This window comes from Danio aesculapii, chromosome 5, assembly GCF_903798145.1.
Source record: "Danio aesculapii chromosome 5, fDanAes4.1, whole genome shotgun sequence".
NCBI lineage: Eukaryota > Metazoa > Chordata > Actinopteri > Cypriniformes > Danionidae > Danio > Danio aesculapii.
The window spans coordinates 3,874,564-3,888,462 of record NC_079439.1 but is presented as its reverse complement, the minus strand read 5'-3'; the positions used below and the strand labels follow the sequence as shown (position 1 = coordinate 3,888,462).

Below are 13,899 nucleotides of genomic sequence, written 5' to 3'. Positions count from 1 at the left end.
TTTTGTCCATACAATCAGTGCTATAATGTTCAATCATTTTGCGCGTACATTCTCCCAGTTCTTTTATCCGTTTTTTCCTATCTTTTTGATCAGTTTGTGCCAATAAGATATCTACCATTTTATCCCATTGTTGTCTTAAAGAAGGACAATCATATTCCTCATATTCTCTATCAAATTCTCGTTCCATTTTATTTTTTTTTACATTTTTAATTTATTTTTTATTTTATTTTATTTTTTTTTATTTATTTACTTTTTATCCGTATCCCTACACTCTCACTATTTCTCAATTCACTAAACCTGCTATCCTTGAGAAATTTACTTGAAGATCCTCGTCAGGATAAGAGGGATCTTCAAGGGTTTTGCCTCCTCAGGGAAAAGGGCTTCTCCTTTAAATACTTATGTATTCACCCTGATAATTGGAAATATGAATGACTTCGTCAAGACAGACAATTTCCAATTTATTTGCCTATTTAGGGAACAGGACTTCTCCGTAAATCCTAACGATTCACCCTAACTTTCTCTATCACAACTTATCACAATTCATTCTTCTCTTTTTTTCTTTTTTTATTTTTTATATGTAGTCTGTAACCTCCTGCATGCATCAAATGTATCAAAGAAATGAACAACGTATTTACCGATGCCAAAAGCCACTTATTTAGAATGTTCAATAGCAGAATTTTAGAAAAAGGTTTCTGCTTACCTTTCTTTTAGAGAGGCGCCTCTGGATTTGGCATCAGAAATAAACGTTCATCTATTTGACAGTCTCCAGTCAATCACGTCGGGTCACCAATTGTAGGACTCAAATGGTCCATTGCATGTTCAAAAATTGACAGAGATCTGAATTGAAAATTAACAAGTTTTATTTTGAATGCAGGAAGTCAGAGAGTACAATTTCTGCGCAGGAGAGATGTACTATTGTATCAGCCTCTGCCTATGACACTGTGCTTCATGCTTTTCATACTGTCTCTCACACACTCTCTAATCTTATATGGTGTTGTCTTGAGAGTTTGACCATTCAGCAACCAGATATTCCTCTTCCTAGTATCTATGTATCTTCTCTTAACAGTTCACTTTTTAAGGCAGATGTTTCAGAGCACGTACACACAGCTTATACATCTTGTCATTCTCCATCACCCCCACCCAATCACAGGATGCTCTAGCATCCAGTAACATTTCTCTATTTATTGTGCTCATAATATAGCAGTTAACTCTTTAAAGCAAAAGCCTTCATGTCTATATTTACTACGTACTTACTAACAAAGCTTAATAAAATGCTTATCCTTCAATGTATGTATGTATGTATGTATGTATGTATATATATGTGTATATATGTATATGTATCTCAAAGCATTTACTGGGGCACTGGCGATTATTACTGGGGCACGTGCTTAGTTCATGTTCATAAATACATTAACTAACGAAACCTTATTGTAAAGCATGACCGTTTTATTTTAAGGTGCTGTTTTAAATACACAACATGAACTCAGATGTCAGTTTTGTGTAGTGTTTCAGGGATGCCAGCAGCACAGGTGTGATTAAGCAGCTGTTATTTCTCTGTTGTTATCATAAGGCTGTGTTTCTGCTGAGTCGCTCTGTCTGTGTCTGCTGTTCAACAATCCTCAGATTCCTGCTCTCCACACTCTGCAGCCCGTGTTTGTGTTTGACTCCAGAAAGAAATGCTTCATCAGCCTGGCATTTTCTTTTCGAGGACAGCAGACTCTTCGACCAAACTTTTGGGATGCCTCCTTTATCTGAGGAGATATATGAGATATGGTATGATTTTGATCAAATTTGAATGCTAAAATACCAAGTAACTAGCTAAACATTACAGAATAATTTAGAATTGTGAGATACCAAGTTAATAATATGACAAAAAAGCTGGAGTTAGTAAATAAAAAGTCAAAATGCAGTAATTATAACACTAAAAATCATAACTTATCTTTACTGCTTTACTATTTTGCACCAAACACTTGCTTTTGTCCTCTAATATATCTAATGCATTTGCATTTTAAAATAATTTGTAAGTGTACCAAAGTGTCCAAAAAGGATATTAAGGTTTAAAATATAATAACATTAAATAATATACAGGGTTGAACACAAAAGAAGATATTTTGAGAAAGTTGTAACCATTGACTTCCATGCTAAGAAAAACAAAGGCTATAGAAGTCAATGGTTACAGGTTTTCAGCTTTCTTCAGAATATCTTCTTTTGTGTTTAACATTATTCATTCATTCATTCATTTTATTTTTGGCTTAGTCCCTTTATTAATCAGTGGTCGCCACAGTGGAATGAACCGCCAACTTATCCAGCATATGTTTTACGCAGCGGATGCCCTTCCAGCTGCAACCCAGTACTGGGAGGGCATCCATACACACTCATTGTGCACAAGGACAATAAAGTTTTACTACTACTACTACTACTACTACTAAAGTCCAGATTTCAGAGTTGAAATCATACTGTCAGAATGTTATACCAGTCCATGCCTAGTGATATACAACCCCAACTCAGTCAACATATCACTTTAAACTATTAAATATGTTCATGAAAGTCATTTTTTTTTCAAACTTTTCAACGTAAAAAGTTGTTGGAAGAAAGATCAAGCTCCCATAATGCAATTCAAAAGCAGAAAAGGGAATATAATAGAATATATATAATAGAATAAGGGAAATGTGAATCACAGTATACAAATATCTAATTTACAGCTAATTTTTAACATTGTAGTGTTTAATACACCACTATCAGCCTTTGCCTCAGATTCCTTCCTCATGCGAGGGCTGTCCCTGAATAGACATTCTAGTCACTTCTATAAATATCCAGACAGGACGGGGCTGTTGCATGAGTGCACTGAAATGGGAGTGTCCTCCACAAACTCCTCTTATAAAGTCTTAGCCTCATGCAAACAATCAGAACACGCACACTCTGAACCAAGCCGAAAAACAACTCTTCGAAACTTCAGCAGCAATGGCTGAGAGACGCATCCCATTCACTTTCATGCGCAGCCCGTCCTGGGACCCGTTTCGGGACTGGTATCAGGGCAGCAGACTCTTCGATCAGTCTTTCGGGATGCCTACTTTATCCGAGGAGATGTTGACGTTTCCCAGCACACACTGGCCGGGGTATATGCGACCTTTCGGACAGCCGGATGTTGCTGCTTTAATGCAGGGCCCGCCGGTGCCCCCTATGATGCCACCTATGATGGCCCCGAATTACGGACGGGCACTTACTAGACAGCTGAGCTCTGGGATGTCGGAGATCAAGCAGACCGGAGACTCCTGGAAGATCAGCCTGGATGTCAATCACTTCGCCCCCGAGGAGCTGAACGTCAAAACCAAAGACGGGGTGCTGGAGATCACGGGTGAGTTTGTGTTTGATTTGATTCCGTTTGGTTTTATTTTAATTAATTATATTTTATTCGATTAGATTCAATTTGATTTGATTTGATTTTTGAATCAATTTGATTTTCTTTTTATGTTATTCTGTTTTATTCCATTTGATTTGGTTTAGTTTGATTTGATTCTGTTCAACTTGATTTGATTCAGTTTAATTCCACTTTATTTTATTCCATTTGATTTGATTCCATTTGATTTGATTTGTTTGTTTTGATTTTATTCAGTTTTATATATTTTTATTTATATTTGTTTGATTTGTTTGGATTTGTTTTGATTTGATTTTGTTTGAATTGATTTGATTTGTTTTGATTTGATTCGATTCAATTTCATTTGATTCAGTTTGATTCCATTTAATTTTATTTGTTTTGTTTTGATTGTTTTGATTTGTTTAATTCATTTGAATTGATTTGATTTGTTTTTATTTGATTCAATTTGATTTGATTTAATTCAGTTTGATTCCATTTTATTTTCATTTATTTGATTTGATGTGATTTGATTTGTTTGTTTTGATTTTATTTAGTTTTATTTATTTTTATTTTTATTTTTGTTTGAATTAATTTGATTTGATTTTGTTTGAATTGATTTGTTTTTATTTGATTTGATTCGATTCAATTCCATTTGATTTGATTCAGTTTGATTTGTTTTGTTTTGATTGCATTTTATTTTGTTTGTTTGATTCATTTGAATTGATTTGATTTGTTTTTATTTGATTCAATTTGATTTGATTTGATTTAACTCAGTTTGATTCCATTTTACTTTCATTTATTTGATTTGATATGATTTGATTCCATTTGATTTGCTTCCTTTTATTTAAAATTCTTTTATTCAATTTGATTCAATTAGATTTGATTCCATTTGATTTTATTCGATTCGATTTGATTTATGCTTCTACAATGTCTGTACTATTGATGCAGGAAAAAAAAAATCTGTCAAAAAAATGAAGAAAATGGCAGAATATTTCCAGTACACCTACATTTTATAATCCTTGATTAACAAAGATCTTAACCTCTTAAGACCCAAGGTGTTTTTTACATGCATTTTTTTATTTCACTTTGCTATTTGGGCTTATTAGAACCCAATTAGTATAAAAATCTAAGTATTATATTTTCATATGATGTACTTTTAGAGTAAAATGATGTCCATATATGTGGACTCGGGGTCTGAATTTACATAAAACACTTTTTCCTGGATTTTATTTAATGCATATATAACATTGAATTTTTTTTTAACTTGCTTTGACTATCAGAGAGTAAAAACAAATTTTTTTCCCATTTTGGACAGTTAAAAATAGTGTTTGGGACATTTCATATGCCATAAGTATTTTAAATAGCCATGTATGTGGACACTCAAGCCCTATAGGAGGTTAAATAAGAATGATGCTTATTGATTGATGACAGTACATTAAAAAAAAAGTGCACTCTAAAAATGCTGGCTTTATTAACCCAATGGTCAAATATTAGTTCCTTATAATTATCCCTCTGTATTTTATAATTGCGTTTTTTTTTTTTTTTTTTTTTATCAAAATAAATTATTATTAATAAAATATTCAATAATTTTTACTTTTATTTAATGTCATAAATGTTTATCTCTTATTAAATGTATCTAGTGCTATTATTTGCATATCATAATTATAGATTTTCACCAAAATGTATTACATTATTATTTAAATTTGGTCATAGTTTTAGTTTTAGACTAAGGATGTAATTTTCGCTTTATGACAGTATCATTTTTGGCTTAGTATTTTGTCTTAGTCAGACCTTTTATGACTTTGAATCATGACTTGTCAATAATGTTGAATTAAAAATGCTATTCAAACTAATAATGATACCCCCCCCCCCATGATTGTGTTTGTCCACATTTAATCCAACTTTGTGTGGGAACCCCCCAGTTTAGTTTCTTATCTTCTAAAGCATGCTTTATTATGTGCACAACTGCAGGCTTCAGTGAGGAAGAGAGGTGGTCAAGTGTGAAATGAATGCATGAATAACAGGCCTTGCTGGAGACCTTTTGTGTTGTGTTGGGTGGGGGCTGACAAGAGCAGCCAACTAAATTCCTGAGATATTACGACGCTGGAGCCAAGCACAGTTCAAAACAGCATCTGTAGGATATTTAGAGTTGAAATAGGATAGAGTTATACACTGAAGGAAGCTGTGCATCCTCAACACAAGGCTCAGATGTTGCTCTTTTTTTATTTAAAGGCATAGTTCACCCAAAATAAAAAGTCTGTCATCATTTACCCACTTGTTTTAAACATGTTCGACTTTCTTCTTTTTTCTGTTGAACATAAAAGAATATATTTTAAAGAAAGTTGAAAACGGGTAACCATTGACTTCCATTGTATTTGTTTTTCATACTGGAGTCAGTGGTTACAGTTTTTTTGGCTTTCTTTAAAATATCTTCTTCTGTGTTCAAGAGAAGAAATAAACTTATAAAGGGTTTGCAACCACACAAGGGGGAGTAAAATAGTGAGCGAATTGAAATTTTTGGGTGAACTATCCCTTTAACTTTATTACTATGAAAGGTTAACATTAAGGAAGAGACTCCTACACTGTAAAAAATTATATGATCACTTAGTCCAGACAGCATATGTTTTTAGGTCATTATAAAAGTTAATCATGTTCTAACTTAATTTTCTAAGTTATGCAAGCTGTTTTAAATCAGTTTAACATAATATAAGTTCAATGGACTCATAAGGTTAATTTGTATCAACTTAAAAATTTAACGCAACCAGGATTCAACCAGGATCAAACCCCAAATCATCCTAAAATAAAAAAGTAAGCATTTTAGAAACATTTGATCCATAATGAGCATAAACATGGAGGTAAGACGATATTTTATATTTAAAAAATGTTTAATAAATATATATTTATGTAAAAATATGTTCTATAACTACAAATTTGCCCATTTTTATATAGTTTTCAAAATATTTGAAATATTTGTACACTTATTTACATCTATATTTAATGTCTAAAACATTAAAACACATTATAGAGTGCAATTCTTCACAACATTTATTTTAATATAGCTATATTTCTATTTTGAATATGGCAACATAATATTGCACTACAGAGTTTCCATGAATACTTCTGCAAGAGACTCCTCCCTCTCTCCATCAGCCACTGATAAACTGTAATAACCACTGTAGTATACTTTAGTTATTACTACAGTAAACTGTGGTGTATTGCAGTATAATACACCCTATAGTTGTAGAAGACTGCATTGGGCTATTTGTTTATATTAATAGAGTTGTTGTGTTAACAGCAACTGTAGAATCACCACAACAGATTTGTTCAAGTGCTTTAATATATAGTATGGTTCAAAAATACTGCAATATTTACTATAAATTACTATATACTTTTTATCTTCATGTGGGGTAATTTGGAGGAAAGAAAGAAGTAAAAGATCAGGAAATTTGCATTCTGGAAGTGCTTTAAGGTCTGATAGAGTACTTTATGTTTCCAAAAGTATTTGCTATAAATCACTATATTATTCTTTTATTGTGGGGCAGTTTGGAATAAAGAAAGAAATGAACACGTAAAGTATTATTCTAAAAAGTTTTTAAAATTAAATATATTTATCTCACTGTCGTAAACATTGTTCTAGATAAAAAAGTGATAGATTATTCATATTGCAATAGTGTATTAATAGGCCCACAGAACAACATTAAGTGCCAAAAATGTGTTGGATATTAGTAAAATAGTATAAATCTATATATTCCTTAATCTTTATTGAGTGAAGAATCATATACTATGAGGCGCCGTGTAGGATTTAAATCAAACTTTGCTTATCAACACACACATAAACACATGCATATACACCTATAAATTACTCGCATATACACCTATACTTTTAGATGTTCAAAACAACATATATGAAACTTGTGTATATACATATAAACTTGACACACGCATACACTCACACACACACACGCACATACATATAAACTCCATTTATGCAAACACTACGACACACGCGCACATACATATATACTCCATCCATGCAAACACACCCACATTAACACACGCACATACATATAAACTCCATCCACGCATACACACCCACATTTACACACGCACATCCATATATACTCCATCTATGCAAACACACCCACATTAACACACGCACATCCATAAATACTCCATCTAACACACCCACACACATACAACTCCCAGCATGCATAAACACCCGTTAAACAGTCGAGCAAACATCCAAAACAAGATACACAAACGTATACAAAGTTGTGCATATTTGCAGGTGATTTATATGTGGATGTGCGTTAACTTTTCAGTGTGAATGGAAAGCATTAAGTAATTTTTTATCTCATGCAAATCAACGTGAATTTCAAAGTGATCTTGATAGCCGTGACGTTTTTCGGTGCTTTATTTACTTGTGCTAATTGCAATGAGGATGATATAGTCAGGCGAATAAAAGTGAAACAAGATTATAAAACTGCAGCGCATTAAACACACGCGTCTTTAGTCTACCGCAAAACACAGAGTAGACGCGCACTACAATTTAAAGCACAGATAGCGTGACCGTCTGTCTCTGAACCGCAGATGGCGCGACCGCAGTCTTGAGCTGCGGGCCTTGATGGCGAAACAAATTGCGCAATTCAGATTCTGTTTGCAGTTCAGCTGAAGGGGACACATTTGACTCCACTGAATTAGATATGGATCTTATTATAGTCGGCGAAGCAAGAACATTTCGCAAAATGTTAATTGCGTCTGTAACGTTAGCGCTATCACTGTTCATCATGGTCATTCAAATGGAGAAACGTGGCAAAATAGCTTACTTCGTCTTATTTTCTCATTAATGGCAGCTGGCAAACCAACAATGTGCATTCCTGCCACATTCTGGACTGAAGTGTGGACCCTATTAAGGATTAAGGATAACCCATTAAGGATTGCGACACCATGCAGAAAATCATATTAGACAACAATGTATTTATTCTAATAATAAATAATATTATATACTTTATATGTGACCGTGTATTGATTAAACCTACTGCTTTCATTTATTTGAGGATTTTTAATAAACATTTTGCTGGAGCAGTCATGTAATGTTTTCAATAATCAAAAGACCTAATACCTCAATTAATCACATTATTTATATTTCATAAGCTTGAAGATAGGATAGATTTCACTACAACACGGCTAATTGAAATTACCTGATACATGCTTATAATTATAAATAATGATATATTTCGTTTGGCTGTGACTTTTACACTGAAATGACTTCTTTTTTATGAACTGAGATAACTTCCTGTTATACTGAAATACCTTCCGTTTAAAGTGAAAAATTCTTGCGCACTCACATATGAAATCACTTGCATATATGTATATACACAAGTCACTATATATATATATGGGTGTGTTTGCATAGATGCAGTTTATATGTATGTGCGCGTGTGTGTGGGTGTGTTTGCATAGATGGAGTTTATATGTATGTGCGTGTGTTAGTGTGGGTGTGTGTGCATGGATGGAATATATATATGTATGTGCGTGTGTTAATGTGGGTGTGTTTGCATGGATGGAGTATATATGTATGTGCGCGTGTGTCGTAGTGTTTGCATAAATGGAGTTTATATGTATGTGCGTGTGTGTGTGTGAGTGTATGCGTGTGTCAAGTTTATATGTATATACACAAGTTTCATATATGTTGTTTTGAACATCTAAAAGTATAGGTGTATATGCGAGTAATTTATAGGTGTATATGCATGTGTTTATGTGTGTGTTGATAAGCAAAGTTTGATTTAAATCCTACACGGCGCCTCATAATATACAGTAACTTCACTGACTTTATACAACATAGTTATATTAAATCTATTTTATTTTATAATTATTTGATTAGATTTTTGATTAGGTTTAGTTTGATTTGTTTTCATTTGATTTGGTTTGGTTTGATTCCATTTTCTACTTTATTTTATTAGATTTGATTACATTTGATTTGATTTGAATTAATTTGTTTGAATTTAATTCCATTTGATTTGATTTGGTTTGGTTCAGTTTATTTTAGTTTGATTTGATTTGATTCGTTTGATTGCATTTTATTTAAATTTAGTTTATTTTATTTTATTCTATTTGGTTTGGTTTGGATCGGTTTGGTTTGATTTGATTTGATTCGGTTTGATTTGATTCCATTTGATTTGATTCTAATTAATTGGATTGGATTTAATTCCATTTGATTTAATTTGGTTTGATTACATTTTATTTAAATGTATTTTATTCTATTTGGTTTGGTTTGGTTCATATCGGATCGGTTAGATTCGGTTTGGTTCGGTTTGATTTGATTCGGTTTGATTCCATTTTGTTCTAATTAATTTACTTTGATTTTTTTTTTGTTTTTTTTTTTTTTTTTCAATTTGATTTGATTCGAATTAATTTGAGTGAATTTAATTCCACTAGATTTGATTCAGTTTGATTTTATTTTATTATTATAAAAGATATTTTATTGAATTCAGTTTGATTTGATTCATTTGATTAGATTTGATTGTTTTATTTTATTTTATTTTATTATAATAAAAGATATTTTATTGAATTCAGTTTAATTTGATTTGATTTGGTTTATTTGATTTGATTCAGATTGATTCCTTTTTTATTTTATTCGATATGATTCAATTTGATTTTATTTGATTTGTTTTCATTCCGTTTGATTTACTTTAGTGTTTTTAAAATCATTTTAATTATATTTAGTCTGATAGGGTGTTTTACTATAATATGTTTCTAAAACACCACAGTATTTGCTATAAATCACTATATATTACTTTTTTCATTTGGGGCAGTTTGGAATAAAGAAAGAAATTAACATGTTGGATGAAAAGAGAGTTTTTAAATGATCAGAAAGTGAAGTAATGCATTAAAGACCGATAGTGTAGAGTCCCACCCTTCATTTCCTCTCATTGTGAAAGCGTCAGATTGTGAAGTTAACTTTATCTTATGAATCAGACACGCTGGACTTTTACCGATCCTCATATCATGACCATCACTGTGCCAATCTGTCAGAAGATGAGCTTTCAGATGTGTTGTCTAAACAAACAGAGCTGGTGTTGGTTACCCACTGGGTCAGCCAGAGTTTACAGGACACCGAGAGCAAGAACTCTTAAAGGGATAGTTCACCCACAAATGAAAACTCCCTCATGATTTACTCACACTCAAATGGTTTTATTCTGCTTTTACTAGATACTTTTCAAGACACTGTATTCAACTTAAAGTGACATTTAAAGGCTTAACTAGGTTAACTAGGATAAAGTTAGGGTAATTATGCAAGCCATTGTATAACAGTGGCTTGATCTGTAGACTGAACGTGATGTGAATGCCAATGTGTGAGAATGTGTCAGTAGACTCCTCTCGCTGTTCATTTGTGCTTCATCTAAAACTCCACATCTATAATCCTCTTAGTCTATGCTGACAATATCTTCAGCAGCTCAAACACTAGCTAGTGGACAGACGGCTGCTTCTCACTCAGGGCTGCTGTTTATGCTAATGAGGGAGAGATGGACACTAGTGGGCGGGGCTTTCCTCCTCTGATGACACATACAAAGGGAGAATGTCAATCAAAGTATTTCTGCAGACTGTTTTGATCAAGTCTGATAGTAAAAATATAGAATTAATTCATTTGTACCATTATAGGTTGGTTATATTCACTCACTGCTGACACACAACTGTGTTTAACAGCCTTTAAAAGTGATTTTTCCATAATAGGTGCTCTTTAACTTGTTTCTTCTTTGTCTGCAGGCAAACATGAGGAGAGAAAGGATGAACATGGCTTCGTTTCCAGATGCTTCACCAGGAAATACACGTAAGTACTGAGATTCTCCAGACATCACTTCAAGCACACTAGATAGGGAGGATCAAGAGTCTCTCGGTTTTCTGAGAAAATGGGAGATAAGGACTCTTGACAATGATTCATGCATCACATTGCATAACATTTTACATTGTTACAGGCGACACAGTGGCTCAGTGGTGAGCACTGTCACCTCACAGCAAGAAGGTCGCTGGTCCGAGTCTCTGCTGGGTCAGCTGGCATTTCTGTGTGGAGTTAGATGTGCATGTTCTGCCCGTGTTGGCGTGGGTTTCCTCCGGGTGCTCCGGTTTCCCCCACAGTCCAAACACATGCGCTATAGGGGAATTGATGAGCTAAATTGGCCTTAGTGTATGAGTGTGTTTAAATGAGTGTGTATGGGTGTTTCCCAGTACTGGGTTGCAGCTGGAAGGGAATCAACTGTGTAAAACATATGCTGGAATAGTTGCCGGTTCATTCCACTGTGGCGACCTCTGAAATTGAGACTAAGCTGAAAATGAATGAATGAATAAATCTTTGTGATGCACAGCTTTTCACTGCATTTTTAACTCCACACATCCACACAAACACTCATACACTAAGGACAATTTTAGTTAATCAATTTCCCTATAGCACATGTGTTTAGACTGTGGGGGAAACCGGAGCACCAGGAGGAAACCCACGCCAACACGGGGAGAACATGCAAATTTCACACAGAGATTGCCAGCTGACCCAGCCAATACTTGAACCAGCGACCTTCTTGCTGTGAGGCGACAGTGCTAAACACTAAGCCACCGTGTCACCAGTTGTCAATATATTATATTATATTATATTATATTATATTATATTATATTATATTATATTATATTATATTATATTATATTATATATTATTTTATTATATATTATATTATATTATATTATATTATATTATATTATATTATATTATATTATATTATATTTTATTTTATTATATATTATATTATATTATATTATATTATATTATATTATATTATATTATATTATATTATATATTATTTTATTATATATTATATTATATTATATTATATTATATTATATTATATTATATTATATTATATTATATTATATTATATTTTATTTTATTATATTATTTTATATTATACTTTATTATATTATATTTTATTATATTAAATTATATTATATTTTATTATATTTTATTATATTATTTTAGATTATATTATATTAAATTATATTATATTATATCATATATTTTATTTTATTATATTATTGTATATTATATTATATTATATTATATTATATTATGTTATATTATATTATTTTATATTATATTATTTTATATTATATTATATTATATTATATTATATTATATTTTATTAGATTATATTATATTATATTATATTATATTATATTATATTATATTATATTATATTATATTATTTTATATTATATTATATTATATTATATTATATTATATTATATTATATTATATTATATTATATTATATTATTTTATATTATATTATATTATTTTATATTATATTATATTATAGCATATTTTATTATATTATTTTATGTTATGTTATGTTATATTATATTATATTATATTAAATTATATTATATTATATTATGTTATGTTATATTATGTTATGTTATGTTATATTATATTATATTATATTATGTTATGTTATATTATGTTATGTTATGTTATATTATATTATATTATGTTATGTTATGTTATATTATGTTATGTTATGTTATGTTATATTATATTATATTATATTATACTATATTATATTATATTATACTATATTATATTATATTATATTATATTATATTGTATCATATTATATTATGTTATGTTATGTTATGTTATATTATATTATATATTATATTATATTATATTATATTATATTATATTATATTATATTATATTATATTTTTCCAAATAATATTTGTTTTATTCTAAGCATAACAACAGTGAGCTGAAAGGGTTGTAATGTGCATAAATCAGTGTTTAACATGATCTTCTCTTTTAATACTGGAAATACTGTTGCCTTGTTGTAATAATAGTGATGTTTTTGGTGTTTTGCTCCAGTCTGCCCTCTGGTGTGGACTCAGAGAAGATCTGCTCCTGCCTTTCTCCAGAAGGAGTCCTGACTGTCGAAGCTCCGCTGCCCAAACCTGCCATCCAGGCCTCTGAAGTCAACATCCCTGTCAACAAGACCACCGTCAGCACCACGAAATAAACCCAGAGATTAATCAATCAAATAAATTAACAAATGAGAGACCGATGCCTACATGTAAACAGCAATGTCAATATGCAAGTCAATAAAGGGTTACCAACTGTTATTATGTATTATTATTATTATTATGAAGGGGATTGCAGGGGTGATCAGTCTAGATCAAGCTGGAGAGTTTTAACATAAGAAAGAAAGGGCTTCCAAATTTTAGGTTCTCCTATGTCTTTGAAGGGGGTGTCTAATCTTTTTTTAATTTCATAAAATACAGTACATCTTTCATCAACCGTGCATGCGAGGGTGGCCGAGGTCTCTTTCAGAAGCAATGTAAGAAAGGCCACGAAGTTTAAAAAGTGGGTAATGCATACAGTACTGTAATAGTCAGGCATCACACCAGAAAGGCCAATAATAGGTGATGGTGTTATATCTACTGATCTAATACAGTTTTCAATGAGTCCTTGATTCTGTTTCATCCTGAGAAAAGTTTATTTCA

At 31.4% G+C, this 13,899-nt stretch overlaps 1 protein-coding gene across 1 annotated transcript; it reads left to right on the top strand.

Moving 5' to 3' along the window:
- The first annotated feature begins 2,849 nt into the window (after positions 1-2,849).
- Positions 2,850-13,518, top strand: hspb1 (heat shock protein, alpha-crystallin-related, 1). The gene is made up of 3 exons (XM_056457234.1): positions 2,850-3,355; positions 11,123-11,186; positions 13,265-13,518. Exons 1-3 carry the CDS (start codon positions 2,962-2,964, stop codon positions 13,413-13,415), a joined length of 609 nt encoding a protein of 202 aa, XP_056313209.1. The 5' UTR covers positions 2,850-2,961; the 3' UTR covers positions 13,416-13,518.
- Positions 13,519-13,899: the final 381 nt, after the last annotated feature.